This window comes from Macrotis lagotis, chromosome X (assembly GCF_037893015.1).
Source record: "Macrotis lagotis isolate mMagLag1 chromosome X, bilby.v1.9.chrom.fasta, whole genome shotgun sequence".
In the NCBI taxonomy this organism is placed as follows: domain Eukaryota; kingdom Metazoa; phylum Chordata; class Mammalia; order Peramelemorphia; family Peramelidae; genus Macrotis; species Macrotis lagotis.
The window spans coordinates 48,929,769-48,945,585 of NC_133666.1; the positions used below are offsets into that span (position 1 = coordinate 48,929,769).

Genomic DNA, 15,817 nt, shown 5'->3' on the forward strand with positions numbered 1-15,817 from the left:
ACTTATTTGGTTTAGCCATTTAGAGTGCATTTTTAAAGTAAGTAAAGATTTTTCATGCTCTAAGACCAACACACTTTAGCAAAGTCTTCTTCCTTGTCCTTTTTTAGGGTTTTAAAAAAACTTATCAAATTCAGCTTTTTTTAAGTCTTTTTTTTTAGTTTTTTCCAAGGCAATAAGGTTAAGTGGCTTGCCCAAGGCCACACAGCTAGGTAATTATTAAGTGTCTGAGGCCAGATTTGAACTCAGGTACTCTTGACTACAGGGCCAGTGCTCTATCTGCTGCGGCACCTAGCCGCCCCCTTTTTTAAGTTTTTATTGAAGTACATAGAGGCATTTTAAAGAAAGATACCTATTTGTTTCTTAATTTTTTTCAAAAAGGCCCCCCCATTAATGTGGAGGAAAACTTTCTCTAATAAAAAGAATTTTTCTTTTCTTTTTAAAAATAATATTTTATTATTTCCCCAATTACATGTAAAGATAATTTTTAATATTCATTTTTAATTGTGTTCCATATTTTCTTCTCTCCCCCTCACCTCCTCCTTCCCTGAAACAGTAAACAATTTGATATAGATTATATATGTTTAATCATAAAAATGCATTACTATATTAGTCATGTTAAAAGAAGACACAGATCCAAAGGGGGGGAAAACATGAAAAAAATAAGAAAGTAAAAAATAGTTTGCTTTCATCTCCATTCAGATTCCATTAGTTCTCCCCTTGGAGGTAGATAGCATTTTTCATCATGAGTCCTTTAGAATTATCTTGGATCATTATATGGCTGAGAAAAGCTGTTATGCATGGTTGATCATCATATACTATTACTGTTACTATATACATGTTCTCCTGGTTCTGTTCAGCTCCCTTTGTGTCAGTTGATGTAAATCTTTCCAGGTTTTTTGGAAGTCTGCCTGCATATCATTTCTCATAGATATCACTTGTTCAGCCATTCTCCAATTGATGGATATCTCAATTTCCAAATCTTTGCCACTACAGAAAGAGCTGCTATAAACAATTTTTTTGCAAATAGATCCTTTCCCCCTTTTTTGGATCTCTTTGGGATATAGACCTAATAGTGGTATTCCTGAATCAAAGAGTATACACAGTTTTGTAGAGCTTTGAGTATAGTTTCAAATTGCTTTCCAAAATGGTTGAATCAGTTCACAACTCCAACAATGCTTTAGTGTCCCAATTTTCCTACATCTTTTCCAACATTAACTATTTTATTTTTCTGTCATATTAGCCAAACTGATAGGTGTGAGGTGGTACCTTAGAGTTTTAAAAAGGCTTTTTTCTAAAAAACTCTTTTTGGGGCAGCTAGGTGACACAGCGGATAGAGCACAGGCCCTGGAGTCAAGAGGACCTGAGTTCAAATTTGACCTCAGACACTTAATATTACCTAGCTGTGTGGCCTTGGGCAAGCCACTTAATCACATTGCCTTGCAAAAACCTAAAAAACCCCCAACAAACTCTTTTCCCTCCACTTAAGTGATGAATCGTTTCTCTTAATCCTGCAATCATACATCTGCAGGTTTTATAGCTTGAGCTAGATTGACTACATCTTACCCTCAGGGTCTCAGAATTTCCCCCAGGGGCAGTGAGGGTCTTCTAAAGTAATTGGTATGAGCTCCTATTCTGATATGTGTTCCTCCCAATACCAGTCACTTTGTGCCACCTAATATCTCCCCATCAATACCAGGGATTAGCACTCCACTGTCATTTAACAGTAATTAGTTAACATTAACTAGTTTGTACCAAGGAATATCTAATGAAAAATATATAGCAAGAACCAAAATATAAAAACCCAAACCAAGACATACTCTCCCCTTTATAGCTCTATCTTTGAAGAGAGTAAACTCAAACTTAAATTTTTAGCTGTAACTAGTCTTGCTGTGCTGAGTTCACTTCTGGGTGCAACACAGTCACTCTCTTGCTTGTCAGTCATAATGCCTCAGCTACTGGGTAAATTTATTGTTGGTTTTTTTTTTTTAATTAAATTAAATTTCTAAAATTTTTGTTTTTAGTTCCAAATTCTCTCCCTCACTTAACCCCCTTCTGAATCCATTGAGAGGGCAAGAAATACAATACTCATTCTACATATTAAGTTATATAAAACAGTTTCATATTAACCATGTTGTGCAAAAGAAAGGCAGGAAAAATAAAGTGAGAAAATATTCTTTGATCTCCATTCAGAGTTTATCAGTTCTTTTTCTGGAGTTAAATAGCTTTTTTCATTATGGGTCCTTTGAAATTTTCATGAATCATTGTATTGATAAGAGCATTCAAGTCTTTCACAGTTGATTGTTGTTATAACATTGCTTTTATTGTATATGCTGTTCTGGTTCTGCTCAGTTCCCTTTGTATCAGTTCATTTAAGTCTTTCCAAGTATTTATGAAATCTGCCTGTTCATCGTTTCTTATAGCACAGTAATATTCCATCACCATTATAAACCACAACTTGTTTAGCCATTCCTGAGTTGATGGACATCCCTTCAATTTCCAGTTCTTTGGCACCACAAAAAGAGCTGCTAGAAAGACTTTTCTACATATAGGTCCTTTTCTTTTTTCTTTGATTTCTTTGGGATACCTCCCTTGCAGCAGTTTTGCTGGGTCAGAGGGTAATTACAGTTTTATAGCCCTTTGAACATAGTTACATATTGTTCTCCAGAATGGTTGGAACAATACACCCAATGAACTTGGTTAAACATTTTTCTTCTCAGGGCTGACTTCTACCCAAGTTTGACTGCTAGACTTCTAGGTGCCTCTTCCAACCTTTCAAAATCTCACAAAGCCTTGGAATAAAAGAATGAAGACACAGACAGGAGGTAGCCCTATCCCATCACAGCCTGTGGAAGTGGGATGGGATGCATTGGAAAGGTACCCATTTCATCATCCCTAAAAGAGTTAGAGATTGTTGAGTTTTCCTTACATCTTATGGCCAGTAGGAATGAGGAGGAAAAGATACCCTCTTCCTGCCTTTTGTATGTACACACAGTTGAGGCTCAGCAGACAGTTAAAAGCCTTTTCTTTAAGACACAAAAATAGACAAGAAACTATCATAGGATACCTGAGCATGCTCTGAAGTGAAGGACAGGGTCCTCCATTATGCATACTCAAATTAATTAATTAATTAAGCATTCATGTGAGTTAATATAAGATAAGGTAGATTTCTGTTCATTTACGATTTTTGTTCATGACCCCTTATTGGCCAGTCCACCATTATACTGTATGACTCTAGGTAAGTCTCTTTTCTCTGGGTCTCAGTTGCCTCCTCTACAAAATGAGCAAGTTAGGACAGATGACCTTACAATCCTGATCTATAATTTCTGAGCTAGAAAGGACCTGGAGAGTAATTCACAAGTAAAGGAGGTTCTCTAGGTTCCACCCTAGAGAACTGTGGATGGGACCTAAAGTAATCAAAGAATTTTGATACCTTGGTCCACAAACAAACCAGGCTGCCTGACTTAGGTGGGTCACTCCAATTCATCTTTGTCTACTGAAGGAGGAGAATGACCCTGGGTCCAAGCTTCAGAAATAAGAGGAAGCAGTATTGACTCATAGCATATTGAGACAGAGGAGGAACTAAGGATATGTAATCAGTGGCTTAGATTATGTTGAAATATATCCATCCATAAGAAATCTCAAGCTTCCTGGAATTTGACACACTAGAGGACCTTCACTAAAAGGGACCCATCTCCATTTATGATCTTGAACAAATCCATCAGCAATTGGGCTACCAAAGACATAAGAGGGCCCTTCCCTCAGAGATTAGGAATCAGAGACTTGTTCGGTGTACCTGGCATCGTGTGGGTTTGCCAAATTCCTTGCCATTGAGGAAGAAACTACAGTGTGGTTTCAAATGTGAGTTCAGTTCCCCCTGGGACACCCAAATATCATCTATTTACTTATCTAGGTTCCTTTATAGAACTCTTGTTGCTTCTACCCACTGCCTACAATGAGCTCACATCATATAAAGAAGGCAACACATAAAGGAAAACTAGAATTGAAAAGAAGAAAGGGAAGCAACAGAGCAATCCAGTTTGGAAAAGACTAGGAAATAATCCTGGAACTCTACGGAGTAGGAATCTCAGTCAGCTGTTTCTAAGTAGGCTAGCAAACTCCTACCTCCACCTCCCTTCTCCCTCCAATTCAGTTTGCCATTTCCTGAAGGGAAGACCTTTGTGCCCCTCCTTCTCCTGCCCACATCCTCTGGAACCCCTCTGTTCTACTTTGAAACTCTCCTTCATTCTGGATCTTTTCCTCTTGGGGTAGCTAGGTGGCACAGTGAATAGAGCTCTGGGCCTGGTGTCAGGAGGATCTGAATTCAAATCAAGCCTTTGACACTTTCTATTTGTGTAATGCTGGGTAAGTCACTTAACCTCTGCTTGCCTCAGTTTCTTCAACTATAAAATGGGGATAAGAGTAGCACCTATTTCGTGGCATTATGGTGAGATTTCATAAGATAATTTTTGTAATAGTATCTGACACATAATATAGCTATAGAACTTAATAACTTCCATTTTGTTCGAATGCACTACTATTTTAATTCCTTTTAGATGACTTTGCTCCTAATTCACTAGATAATTAAATTTGGTCAAATGATTCTGAAGTGGCCAGGTAAACTCAATTTTTAAAATGAAATTTTACATTTTTTTAACCTCAAAATGTTTACTTAACTTTTTTTTTCTGAGAAAACTGACTTTAATCAGCTTCCTTCTTTCCAAGCTGGAGAGAAAAGTTAAGAGAACAAGACCTATAAGATAGTCCTTAAGCATTTCTCTGGAAATGGTTTGTTGCTGTTTTCATTTGCCTGTTTCTAGCATCCCTGTCAACAAAACTTTGAAAACCTTTTTTGAGGCAGATTACCTTCTGTTGAGGGAGGGGGGAGGGATGGGAGGGAGGGAGCAAAAAAATGTAAAACTCCAAACCTTGCAAAAAAATGATTGGTAGAAATTACCATTGTATGTAATTGGAAAACAAATAAAATATTTATATAATTAAAAACCTTTAAAGCCTCAGCACTTTTTTCACCAACATGTATCAACACAAAGAATAGATATACAAGCAACCCTGCTGCTAGCAACATTTATCACTCCAACAGAAGTGCATTGAGTCATTTTATCTAAGATTTCCTTTTCATTTCTCTAATGGGTGAGCTCCAAATGCCAGCTTTTCTTGTGACAGACACATTTTTATATGACCTAGTCTGCTGTCTGTTTTCCTCCAACTTTTTCCAAGTTGGACACACAATAATGACCTCTTCTGGATAGGGAAGGATGTGTTCTCATAGCTCACTGACCAACTTAAACCTCTTCTTTAACAGGGAACCTTAAGTCTCACATCCTGGGCCATCTCCAGTTGTCCTCATTCATATCTGGCCACTGGACCCAGATGGCTCAAAGAGACTGATCTTTTGTTTCTAAAGCAGAGTTGCTGCTTAAAGTGTTCTGAAAATTCCTAAATGGAATGTGATCTGCCTTTGGGTTTCATTTGACCCTGCAATGAACTGCTCAGGGAGCACATTTTGCCTGCCCTCATGGGATGATGACCTCGGAATCCATGGTCCTTATGAGAATGTCTTCTGGGGTGGCCAGAAACTGGAACAATCATGGAGGGTCCATGAATGTTGGGCATGGGAAGGACAGCAAATTGTATTGGACAAGGCAGGGAGATTCTTCTTTTTCTGATATCCCGTGACCATCATTCCCTGTAGTTTCTTTAGCAACTTTTTTAAATTTAATATTTATTCTCATTTTGTACAAATAATGTTTTTATACATTAATAAAATATTCTTGCTTAAGAGTAAATGAAATACCTCCCCCCCATAAATTTAGACTCGCTTGAGCGATAAAGTAAAGGGGAGAGAAAAATAATTAATATTTTAAAAAAATAATAGTAATAATTATAGGTATGGCCAGGTGGCACAATAGATGGAGCACCAGCCCTGGAGCCATGAGCACCTGAGCCCACATCCAGCCCCGTATACCCAACAATCACCCAGCCATGTGACATGCAAGCCACCCGATCCCCACTGCCCTGCAAAAACCAAAATAAGAAAAAAAAGACCCAAAATAAAATAAAATAGTAATAATAGTGGAAGTGGCTGGGTGGCAGACAGAGCATTGGCCCTTGAGCCAGGAGCACCCAGGTCCAAATCCGGCCTCAGGCACCCAAAGATCACCCTGCTATGCGGCTCCAGGCAGGCCACCCAGCCCCATTTGCCCTGCACCTTCCCCCAAATAATAATAATAATAAATGTGCTTGAGTCTTTGTTCCAACACCAACAACTCTGTTGTGGGTGGATCACATTCTTTATAATAAGTCCATCACAAAAGTTACTTCCATATTTTTCCACCGTTGCCATTGCTGATTGCAAGTCCCTCCTTTTGTATTTCTCCACCACCATGTATTATATTTTCTCTCTCCTTTCATTCTGACTCTGCTGTAGGGTAGCTGAGTACTGCAGCAGACAGATCCCTGGCCCTGGGTCCAAGAGGCCTCAAGCCCCCATACCACCCCTTAGGCCCAGCATCCACATGGCCCTATGGTCCTGGCCAGGCCTTCCAATCCCAGCCCCTTGCAAGAAGTAAAAAAGAAAATGTGTTATATCTGACCACTCTCCCCCCATGGTCCATCCTCTCCTCCATCACTCACATCCCCCACCTCCCCCTGTCCCCCCCTCTCCTTACTCCAGATGCCTATACCCCATTGAGCATATATGCTGTTTCCTCTCCTAGCCACCTCTGATGAGAGCAAAGATTCCCTCATTCCCCCTTGCCTTCCCCCTTCCATATCATTGCAATAGCTCACTGTAATAAAGAAAAATCTTATTAAATGAAATATCTTGGCCTATTCCCCCTCTCCATTTTCTTTCTCCCATTACATTTCCCTTTTTACTATTGACTCCATTTTTATACCATATTTTATCTTCAAATTCAGCTTTCTCCTGTGCTTCAACTATAAAAGCTCCCTCTACCTGCTCTATTAACTGAGAAGGTTCATATGAGTATTATCAGTGTCATTTTTCTATGCAGGAATACATGCAGTTCATCATCAAGTCCCTCATATTTCCCCCCTCTCCTCCAATCTCCATGCTTCACCTAAGTCCTGTATCTGAAGATCAAACTTTCTGTTCGGCTCTGGCCATTCCAACAGGAACATTTGAAATTCCCCTGGTTCATTAAAAGTCCATCTTTTTCCCTGGAAGAAGACATTCAGCCTTGCTGGGTAGTTCATTCTTGGCTGCATTCTAAGCTCTTTTGCCTTCCGGTATATTATATTCCAGGCCCTACAAGCTTCCAGTGTAGTTGCTGTGAAGTCCTGTGTGATCCTGACTGCAGCTACATATTTGAACTGTGTCCTTCTGGCTGCTTGTAACATTTTCTCCTTGACTTGGGAGTTCTGGAATTTGGCTATAATATTCCTAGGGGTTGGTTTTTTGGGATCTCTTTCTTGGGAAGATCAGTGGATTCTCTCCATTTCTATTTTGCCCTCTGCTTCTAGAATATCAGGGTAATTTTCCTGTAGTAATTCTTTGAAAATGATGTCAAGGCTCTTTCCCTGATCATGACTTTCAGGTATTACAATAATTTTTAAATTATCTTTCCTAAGTCTGTTTTTTATATCAGTTGTTTTTTCAATGAGATGTTTCACATTTTCTTCTAATTTTTAATATTTTTGGTTTTGAAGTATTGAATCCTGGTTTCTCATAAATTCATCAATCTCCCTGAGTTCTATTCTTTTGTCTGAAGGATTTGTTCTCCTCAGAGAGTTTTCTTATCTCTTTTTCCATCTGGTCAATTTTGCTTTTTAAGGCATTCTTCTCCTCAATAACTTTTTGAACTGTTTTGTCCATTTGACCTAAGCTGGTTTTTAGCATGCTATTTTCTTCAGCATTTTTTTGGATTTCCTTGACTAGGCTGCTGACTTCATTTTCATGTTTTTTCTGCATCTCTCTCATTTCTTTTCCCAATTTTTCCTTCTATCTCCCTCACTTGATTTTCAAAGTCCTTTTTGATCTCTGTCATAGCCTAATCCTAATTTCTGTTTTTCTTGGAGTCTTTAGATGCAGGAGCTTGTGTTTCCTCATCTTCAAACTGAGTATATTGATCCTTCTTGGGATCATAGATAATGTATTTCTCAATAGTATCCCTCTTTTTTCTCTGCTTGCTCATTTTCCCAGCTTGAGCCTTGTTTTGGGGTTCTTCCTGAGCTTTTGGGACACTCCCACAAGGATCTCAGTGTGTGAGGCTCTGGCCTCCCTTCTGGTCTGGTCTGTGAATGACCATATGCACCCCCCTCTGCCAAGGGGCTGAGGGGGGGGGGGGCCTGCTGTTCTATGGGGGGGGCCTATACTGAGATCAGGATCTGAATGTGGTCAGAGCCCCAGAATCCTGTTCCAGGGACAGAGGACAGAACTTGGCAGTCTCTCTTCACTCCCCTCCCTAGGTACAATGGGCTCATGCCCTGGGGGCTCCTGCTTACCGGCTCTGCCTGCTTCTGTTTCTTGGAACTGGCTGTGGTTGTGCTGGCCATGCTGCTCTCTGTGTGCCCTGAGGGCTGGGCTCCACGTGCTTGCTCTGGCAGAGGTCCCCTGCTGTTCTCCCACTTTGTGCCTGGTACTCCCTGAGGCATAGCTCAGGAGACTCCCCCGCTGCTGTGAGCTGGGGTTCCCAGCGCCCTGGGGCTGCCTCCGGGAGACTGAAATTCTTTTGCTCTGGGGGGCCACCCCTCTGGCCGGCTGCCCCTCCGACCCCGGGGAGCAGAGCCTTTCTGCTCTTTTCCAGGTCACCTTGAGTAGGAGAACTGCCTCATTGGGTCCCTCTGTGGGTTCTGTCTCTCGAAAATTTAGTTAGAGTCTTTAGTTTATAAGTTTTATGAGAGAGCTCCTAAGACTCGATCCGTTCTTGTCCTCCCTGTAGTTTCTTAATTCTCTCTCATTTTCATCAATCCAGCTGTGGTCCCAGAAGCTGCTCATCCATTTGGCAAAAGAAACATAATCATCTTCTTCATTTTCCATGTACAGATGGTTTAAACAGTTTGTCGCTCAATATGGTAGAAGCAAATATATGGAAAACAGACCTCCAACAAGATCTTACCAAAACAAGAAAATAGAGTGGAGTTTCTAATTGGTCTCTGATAATGAGATCCTTGGAAAAAAAAGATTTATAAAATAATGGCAAGCAGCATCATGGAAGTCTTTCAGAAAGAATTGACTTGTTTTAGGTAAGCCTTAGGTACCAGTTAACCATTGAAGAAACTAATATTAATACTGTAGTCTGCATTTTAGGGACCGGTCTCCCCCATTGATTAGTCTTTCCTAAGGACATGAATCCTAACCTCCATAGAAAACTCCAAACAATGTATAATCTCACCTTGGTGAATTCCCAAACAAAATACATCCTACATGGAGACCCCAATGGGCTCCTAGTCCCTATAGAACCATACCACCTATATCCAATACCCTATAAAAGACTTGCTCTCCCCACTACCTACTGCTGGAGTCTGCTTAGACCCAACCCTCTGTTACCTTCCTTCAATAAACAGCTTTGCATTTACTTTCATTAATAGTGTCATTTTCCTTTTTACAGAGGGTTCACCTTTTGACCTTTCACTAGGGAAAAATGTAATTAAATTTATCATAAATCTATCTCTATAATTTTTTTTGGTTTTTTTTTTTTGCAAGGCAATGGTTACTTGCCCATGGTCACACAATTAGGTAATGATTAAGTGTTTGAGGCTACATTTGAACTCAGGTCCTCCTGACTTCAGGGCAGTGCTCTATCCACTGCTGCTCCTATCTCTGTATTTTTTTTAGTTAGAAAAAAAGAATTAATTTAGTCCAAAATAGGCAGCAGTACATTCACAATATTTTTTTTACAAAATAATGGCAAACTTGTCCTTTGAGGATACTAGCAAAAATATAGCATCCTTCATTTCTCAAAAATATTTTAAAATTATCATTTTGCTGGAAAAATCATTATACAAACAAAATATGCAGTCTACTGAATGATGGTTGTTAAGTTTCATAGTTGAGATGTACAAAGAATAATTAATATATCTACATATATATGCATTTGTATATGTACCTGTTACAAATATGCTATAATTTTAAGTCTTGCTAGTTGAACACCATATCCCAAAGTATTCAAGAAGGTTTACAAGCAAAATCAATTTAAGTTATTTTTGGCATAAGACTGGCACATCAGAAAAGAACCACATCCAGCTGAAGTTTTGCAGATTTAAGACATACAGCCAAGTAGATTTTTCAGTTAAAATGCAGGCTTGCTCATATATTCTTCCATTGTCTCCTGTAACATATCAGACTCTTCTATAGCCTTGACAGCAATTTTCTTTGAGGTTTCCTGGATTTCTCCTCCAATTATAAACTCATCAAGGATAAAATATGCCTTTTCGAAATTAAATATAATATCCAGTTCACAGACATTTCCAAAATACTTTTGTAGTAATTCCACATAACGATGTACAATCTCTAGCGTCAACAGTTCATTGTCCTGATTTTCTATTGCACAGCAAAAATATAAGCTAGCATATTTTTTGTAAACAAGTTTTAGATCCTTCCAGTCAACAAAACTGCTCATCTTTTGGCCACGAGACAAAATCACCTGTACAATTTCTCTGGTGATCTTTTTTTTCTCTTTATCGGGGAGTGGAGCGTACCACTTCTGCAGTCGTAATGTTCCTTGTTGACTGAACAGCAATATGAAATGGATCATGTTGGGGGCCCGGGGGCTGCTGTGCAGCCGGCAGCAGGATGGGCTGGCAGGGCCAGCGGAAGGGGCGCGCGGGCTGGGCCAGAAGCTGGAGGAGTCGCTGGCTGCTGCCCTGCCAGGAGCCCAGGTGACAGGTCTCTGTATTTTTAAACTGGAGAAAGATATCCAAACTGATATCTTATCCCCCTAACTCTTTGTACTTGACTTTGTCCCAAGATAATTTGAGATAACATTTAAAGGCACCTTGAACAATAACAAAAAAAAAATGAGTTAACATTCCAGAGTAGTCACCCAAGGATAGAAAAGAATTTCTTCTCAGTGATCACTATCTTCTTAACTGTTCCAGCAAAATCTGATACTACCTTTGGGTGAAAGAGAAGTAGAACTGATTTCACTTCCTGTGTGCTGAGGGTGGGGGAGTGGGTGGTGATGATCTTATCAAGACAAGAGTTTAGTATTCTTATCCTTAATTATTTTCTTGAGGAAGGCCTTAGCTTTTATTCTACTTATTTTCCTAAAGAGAAAATTCTGGAGAAATTGGGCTGGAGAAAAATAGTCTTTCTTAATATGTTTGGTTGAATTTTCTTTAGAAGAGGTTTTTTAATATACTTCAATAGGAGAAAGGAGTGACTTGGGAGGTGGGGAGTTTCTCCATCCTTAGAGAACTTCCTGTAAATGTTTAATGACTACTTATGGAAGAAAATTCTAGAAGGAAGGAATGCAGGATGCATGTTCTGGTATAGGTTGCTTTGGATGACTTCTGATGTTCTTTCCAACTCTGAGAATTTATGAGTCTATAAGTAAACAATTCATTCTGAGTTCTAAATTTCTGATGAGGCTCACTACCCTTTCACGAGGTTTATTGGATCTTAGATTTCAAGCAAAAAGGGACCTTTGAGACCATCATATTTGCATTTGACAGAGGCATATGTAATCTTATATCTGGAGAGCTCTTGGTCTGCTCCTCAGAGAGTGACATCTTCAGAGTTATGTAGCTAATTAGTAATGGAGCCAGGACTAGAAGCAGCAAGTCTCCTGTTCCCCAGCCCAGTGTTCTTTCCCTATTCTGTGATGCAGACAGGATCAAAGTCAAATAGAAAAATCAATCTCCAATGAGGACATTTCAGGCCTTAACCTAGACAATAGGGAAGATGGATAATAGAGTGGATTAGCTGTCCTGAAATCACCCCATAGAAAACTAACTGCCTACTCAGTGCCTATATGTAGAAACAATTCAGATTCTGGGGGGGGGGGGGAGAACAAATTGGTCCCTGAAGGAATAATCCATAAAGATTTCATTCAAAATGGGTTTGAAATAGAAGAATTCTACTTCCCCACAAGTGTCTTCTAATTGATTAGTAGTAGAGGACATACTTGACAGTGCTTCTCTTCTTTTTGTAGAGAAACCCAAGCTAGGTTGAAGGCTGAAGCATCATGCATGTGAAGGGGGCATTTTCTTGCTGAGCCTCTTGGACTCTTAGTCAACAAGATGGACCCTGAAACCAGGAGTATGCCATTGAAGTGGCTCTGGTTCATCTTTGCTGAGTTTTCTCTGCTGTCACTGACCGAGATGTATGGATTCCATCACTGCACCCAGTATGAGTTCAACATTCACCATGTGATCTGTGTCCGAAAGAGCATCACCAACTTGAAGGAAAGCATTCGTGATCTCCCGGGCTATATCACTCACCTCAACCTTACACACAACCGAATCCAAATGGTGCCCTCTGAGAGTTTTGTTAATTTGTCTAATCTTGTAGACCTTAGATTGGAGTGGAACTTTATTTGGGATATTGGTCCAGGGGCCTTCCGGGGTCTTAAAAAATTGACCCTTTTGAACCTAGTGGAAAATAAGCTTAAGTATATCAACTCTTCTTTTGAGGGCCTGTCCAGTCTGAGAACTTTGCTCCTGAGTCACAATCAAATCACCTGGATCCATGAAAATGCCTTTGTCCCACTGGTCAATTTACAGTACCTAAACTTGTCTCGTAATTCGATAACTGATTTTTCCAAAGTCCTGGCAGCTGTCCAGCATCTCCCACACCTGGAGGTTCTTGATCTCAGCAGCAACACCATTGCTTTCCTGAACTGTAGTCCAACAACCCTAGTTTCCCTCACTAAGTTGGTCTTAATGAGGAACAAGCTGGTAGACTTGGACTTCTCTACTCTGTCACTTCCTAACCTAACCACCCTGGATGTCTCCCAGAATGCTATACAGAATGTACATCTGGAGTCTCTGCCCCAGGTGAAGAGTTTGAATCTGAGTGGGACATGTGTGAAAGTGGAAAAGCTTCAGGCCAAACATCTGCAGAATCTGATAGAGTTGGACCTCAGTGATATTAATCCATTTTCTGGCACGGAGCATGGGAACCTGAGCACAGTATGTCACCTCCTCCAAAATCTGCCCAGGATAAAGACTTTATTTTTTAAGAAAAATGGAATTGACTCAGAGGGTATCAAACACCTCGCCAACTGTACTAGGCTTTTATCTCTTGACTTGAGCTACAATACAGGTTTGGTTCATCTCTATAATGGCGAGTTCAATGGCATGCCCAGCCTTGAATGGCTGGATTTGAACAGTTGCATGCTATCCCTGATCAGTAATGGAACTTGGAATTCCCTCCAGAATTTGACAGTTTTAGACCTGAGCAGAAATAGACTTGAAACCTTTCCAGATTTTGCATTTTCTCCACTAGAACAGCTGCAGTCTCTTTCTCTTTCCAGAAACCCCATCACCAAACTCAACAACCTGTCCTTCTATAGACTTCATGAGTTGAAGGAGCTAAACTTGGCAGGGTGCTGGATAGTGACAATTGATAAATACTCTTTTGATCAATTTTTGAGTCTTGAGAACCTAAACCTTCGAGAGAACAATATCCGAACTCTGAAAGGGAACACTTTTTTTTTTCTGAAGAAGCTTCGGATTCTGACCATCTCCCAGAACCGACTGACCACCATAGAGAAAAAGGCCTTTTCTGGCCTCACAAAACTATACAAACTTGATCTGGCATACAACATCCTGTCTTATTTTTATCCTGGCATGTTCCTGGGACTGGGAGGACTAGAGGTTTTAGACCTCAGTTTTAATAAAATAACTTATGAAACTTCTAAAAGCCTCCATCCTCCTCCGTTTACAGATCTTCAGTCCCTCAAATACCTCAACCTAGAAGGGCAAATAAATGGGATCCAGGTCGTCCCAACCAACTTTTTCCAAGGACTAGGGAGTTTGCAGGAACTACTACTGGGAAAGAACTCCAAGGTATTTCTTGACCACCTCCAGTTGGATCAGCTGCCTAATCTCACCAAGTTGGATATCTCAGGGACAAAAGCTGGAGATCGGGGTCTCTTTTTAAATACCTCCTTATTCCAAAAGCTCAAACAACTGAAAATATTGCGACTTGAAAACAACAACTTAGAATCATTAGTTCCTGAGACATTTTTTGGTTTGGAACACCTTCAGGTCTTTTCCTTGAGGTTCAATAGCCTGAAATTCATTCATCAAAACCTCTTGCAGAATCTGAAGTCCCTGATGTACTTTGATGTCTATGGGAATAAGCTTGAGTGCACCTGTGATAATGAGTGGTTTAAGAACTGGTCCATCAATACCCCTATTGTCCATATCCCCTACCTAGAGAGTTTCCATTGTCAGCAACCAAATACACAGAGCCTACTGGTCGATTTTGATACTGCCATATGCAGTTTTGACACAGGTAAAATCTACTTCATCTGTTCCTTCAGCCTTGTGCTTGCAACTATGGTATTCTCTTGGTTTGGTACCAAGATGATCTCATCTATGCGATATGGGATCTATATGTTTAAATCCTTGTACCTGGCCAAGTGGCATCGTATAAAAAGGGACTTCATCTATGATGCCTTTGTCTCCTTCAATGCTGCTGATGAGCAGTGGGTTTATAAGGAGCTTGTGCCTGCCCTAGAAAAGGGTGACCAACCTACTTTTAAGCTCTGCCTGCACCATCGGGACTTTGAACCAGGAGTGGACATCTTTGAGAATATTCAGAATGCCATTAACACTAGTCGAAAGACTCTCTGTATTGTCAGCAGTAACTATCTCCGAAGTGAGTGGTGCCGGCTCAAAGTACAGCTGGCAAGTCTCAGGATGTTCTATGATTACCAGGATGTGGTCATCTTGATTTTCCTGGAGGAGATTCCCGACTACCGACTGTCCAGTTACCATCGACTCCGGAAACTTGTGAAAAAGCAGACATTTATCACCTGGCCTGAGAATTTCCAGGAGAGGCCCCTGTTTTGGGCTCGCATTAGAAATGCACTGTATAACAGAAACATTAGAGAAGAGAATGCACAACTGATTTTGACTGAACCACTGGGAGACTGAGAGTCTTGGACAAGATAGCGTTCAATACCAGCATGAGACCTCCTAAAACAACTGCCCTTTTGGTTCCTGATAATACAACAATGAGTATTTGGTGGGCATCTAGGTAGCATACTGTTTAGAGGAAGACATGACTTTAAATTATACTTACCTACTAGCTAGGTGGCCCTGGGCAAATCACTTAATCTCTTTTTTGGGGGGGGGGGGCGGGGAGGGTTCCAAGGAAATAGGCTAAGTGATTTGCCTAAGGTCACACAGCTAGGTAATTATTAAGAGTCTGAGGCTAAGGGGAGGCTAGGTGGTGCAGTGGACAGAGCACTGGCCCTGGAGTCAGGAGGACCTGAGTTCAGACACTTAATAATTACCTAGCTGTGTGACCTTGGGCAAACTACTTAAGCCCATTACCTTGCAAAAAAAAAAAAAAAATTGGGGAAAAAAAAGAGTCTGAGGCTGGATTTGAACTAAAGTCCACCTGACTCCAGGGTCAGTGCTCTATCCACTGTGCCACCTAGCTGCCCCCACTTAATCTCTTTTAACCTCAGTTTTGGCATCTACAAATGGAGATAATAATAGAACCTACCTCATTTGGGGGGGGGGCAAATGAGATAAGATATCTAAAACCCTTTGCAAATCTCCAAGTGGTCTATAAATACTATTATCATTATTATTAAAGAAGTTGATAGACATAGTTCTCATATATTAAATTCATACATATGAGAAAGGTACAGAATGTACG

General features: G+C 40.3%; 1 protein-coding gene and 1 pseudogene across 1 annotated transcript in view; one reads left to right on the top strand and one right to left on the bottom strand.

Annotated features, from left to right (window-relative positions):
* LOC141501732 (toll-like receptor 13) overlaps window positions 1-15,249 on the top strand; it is a 35,961-nt gene extending 20,712 nt beyond the window's left edge. Inside the window, exon 2 of the mRNA XM_074206000.1 lies at window positions 12,132-15,249. Within this exon, the coding sequence (XP_074062101.1) occupies window positions 12,220-15,084 (2,865 nt within the window). The 5' untranslated portion in view covers window positions 12,132-12,219 and the 3' untranslated portion in view covers window positions 15,085-15,249. The remainder of the gene's footprint in view (window positions 1-12,131) is intronic.
* On the bottom strand, window positions 10,224-10,733 carry LOC141502150 (AP-1 complex subunit sigma-3 pseudogene; annotated as a pseudogene).
* Window positions 15,250-15,817: the final 568 nt, after the last annotated feature.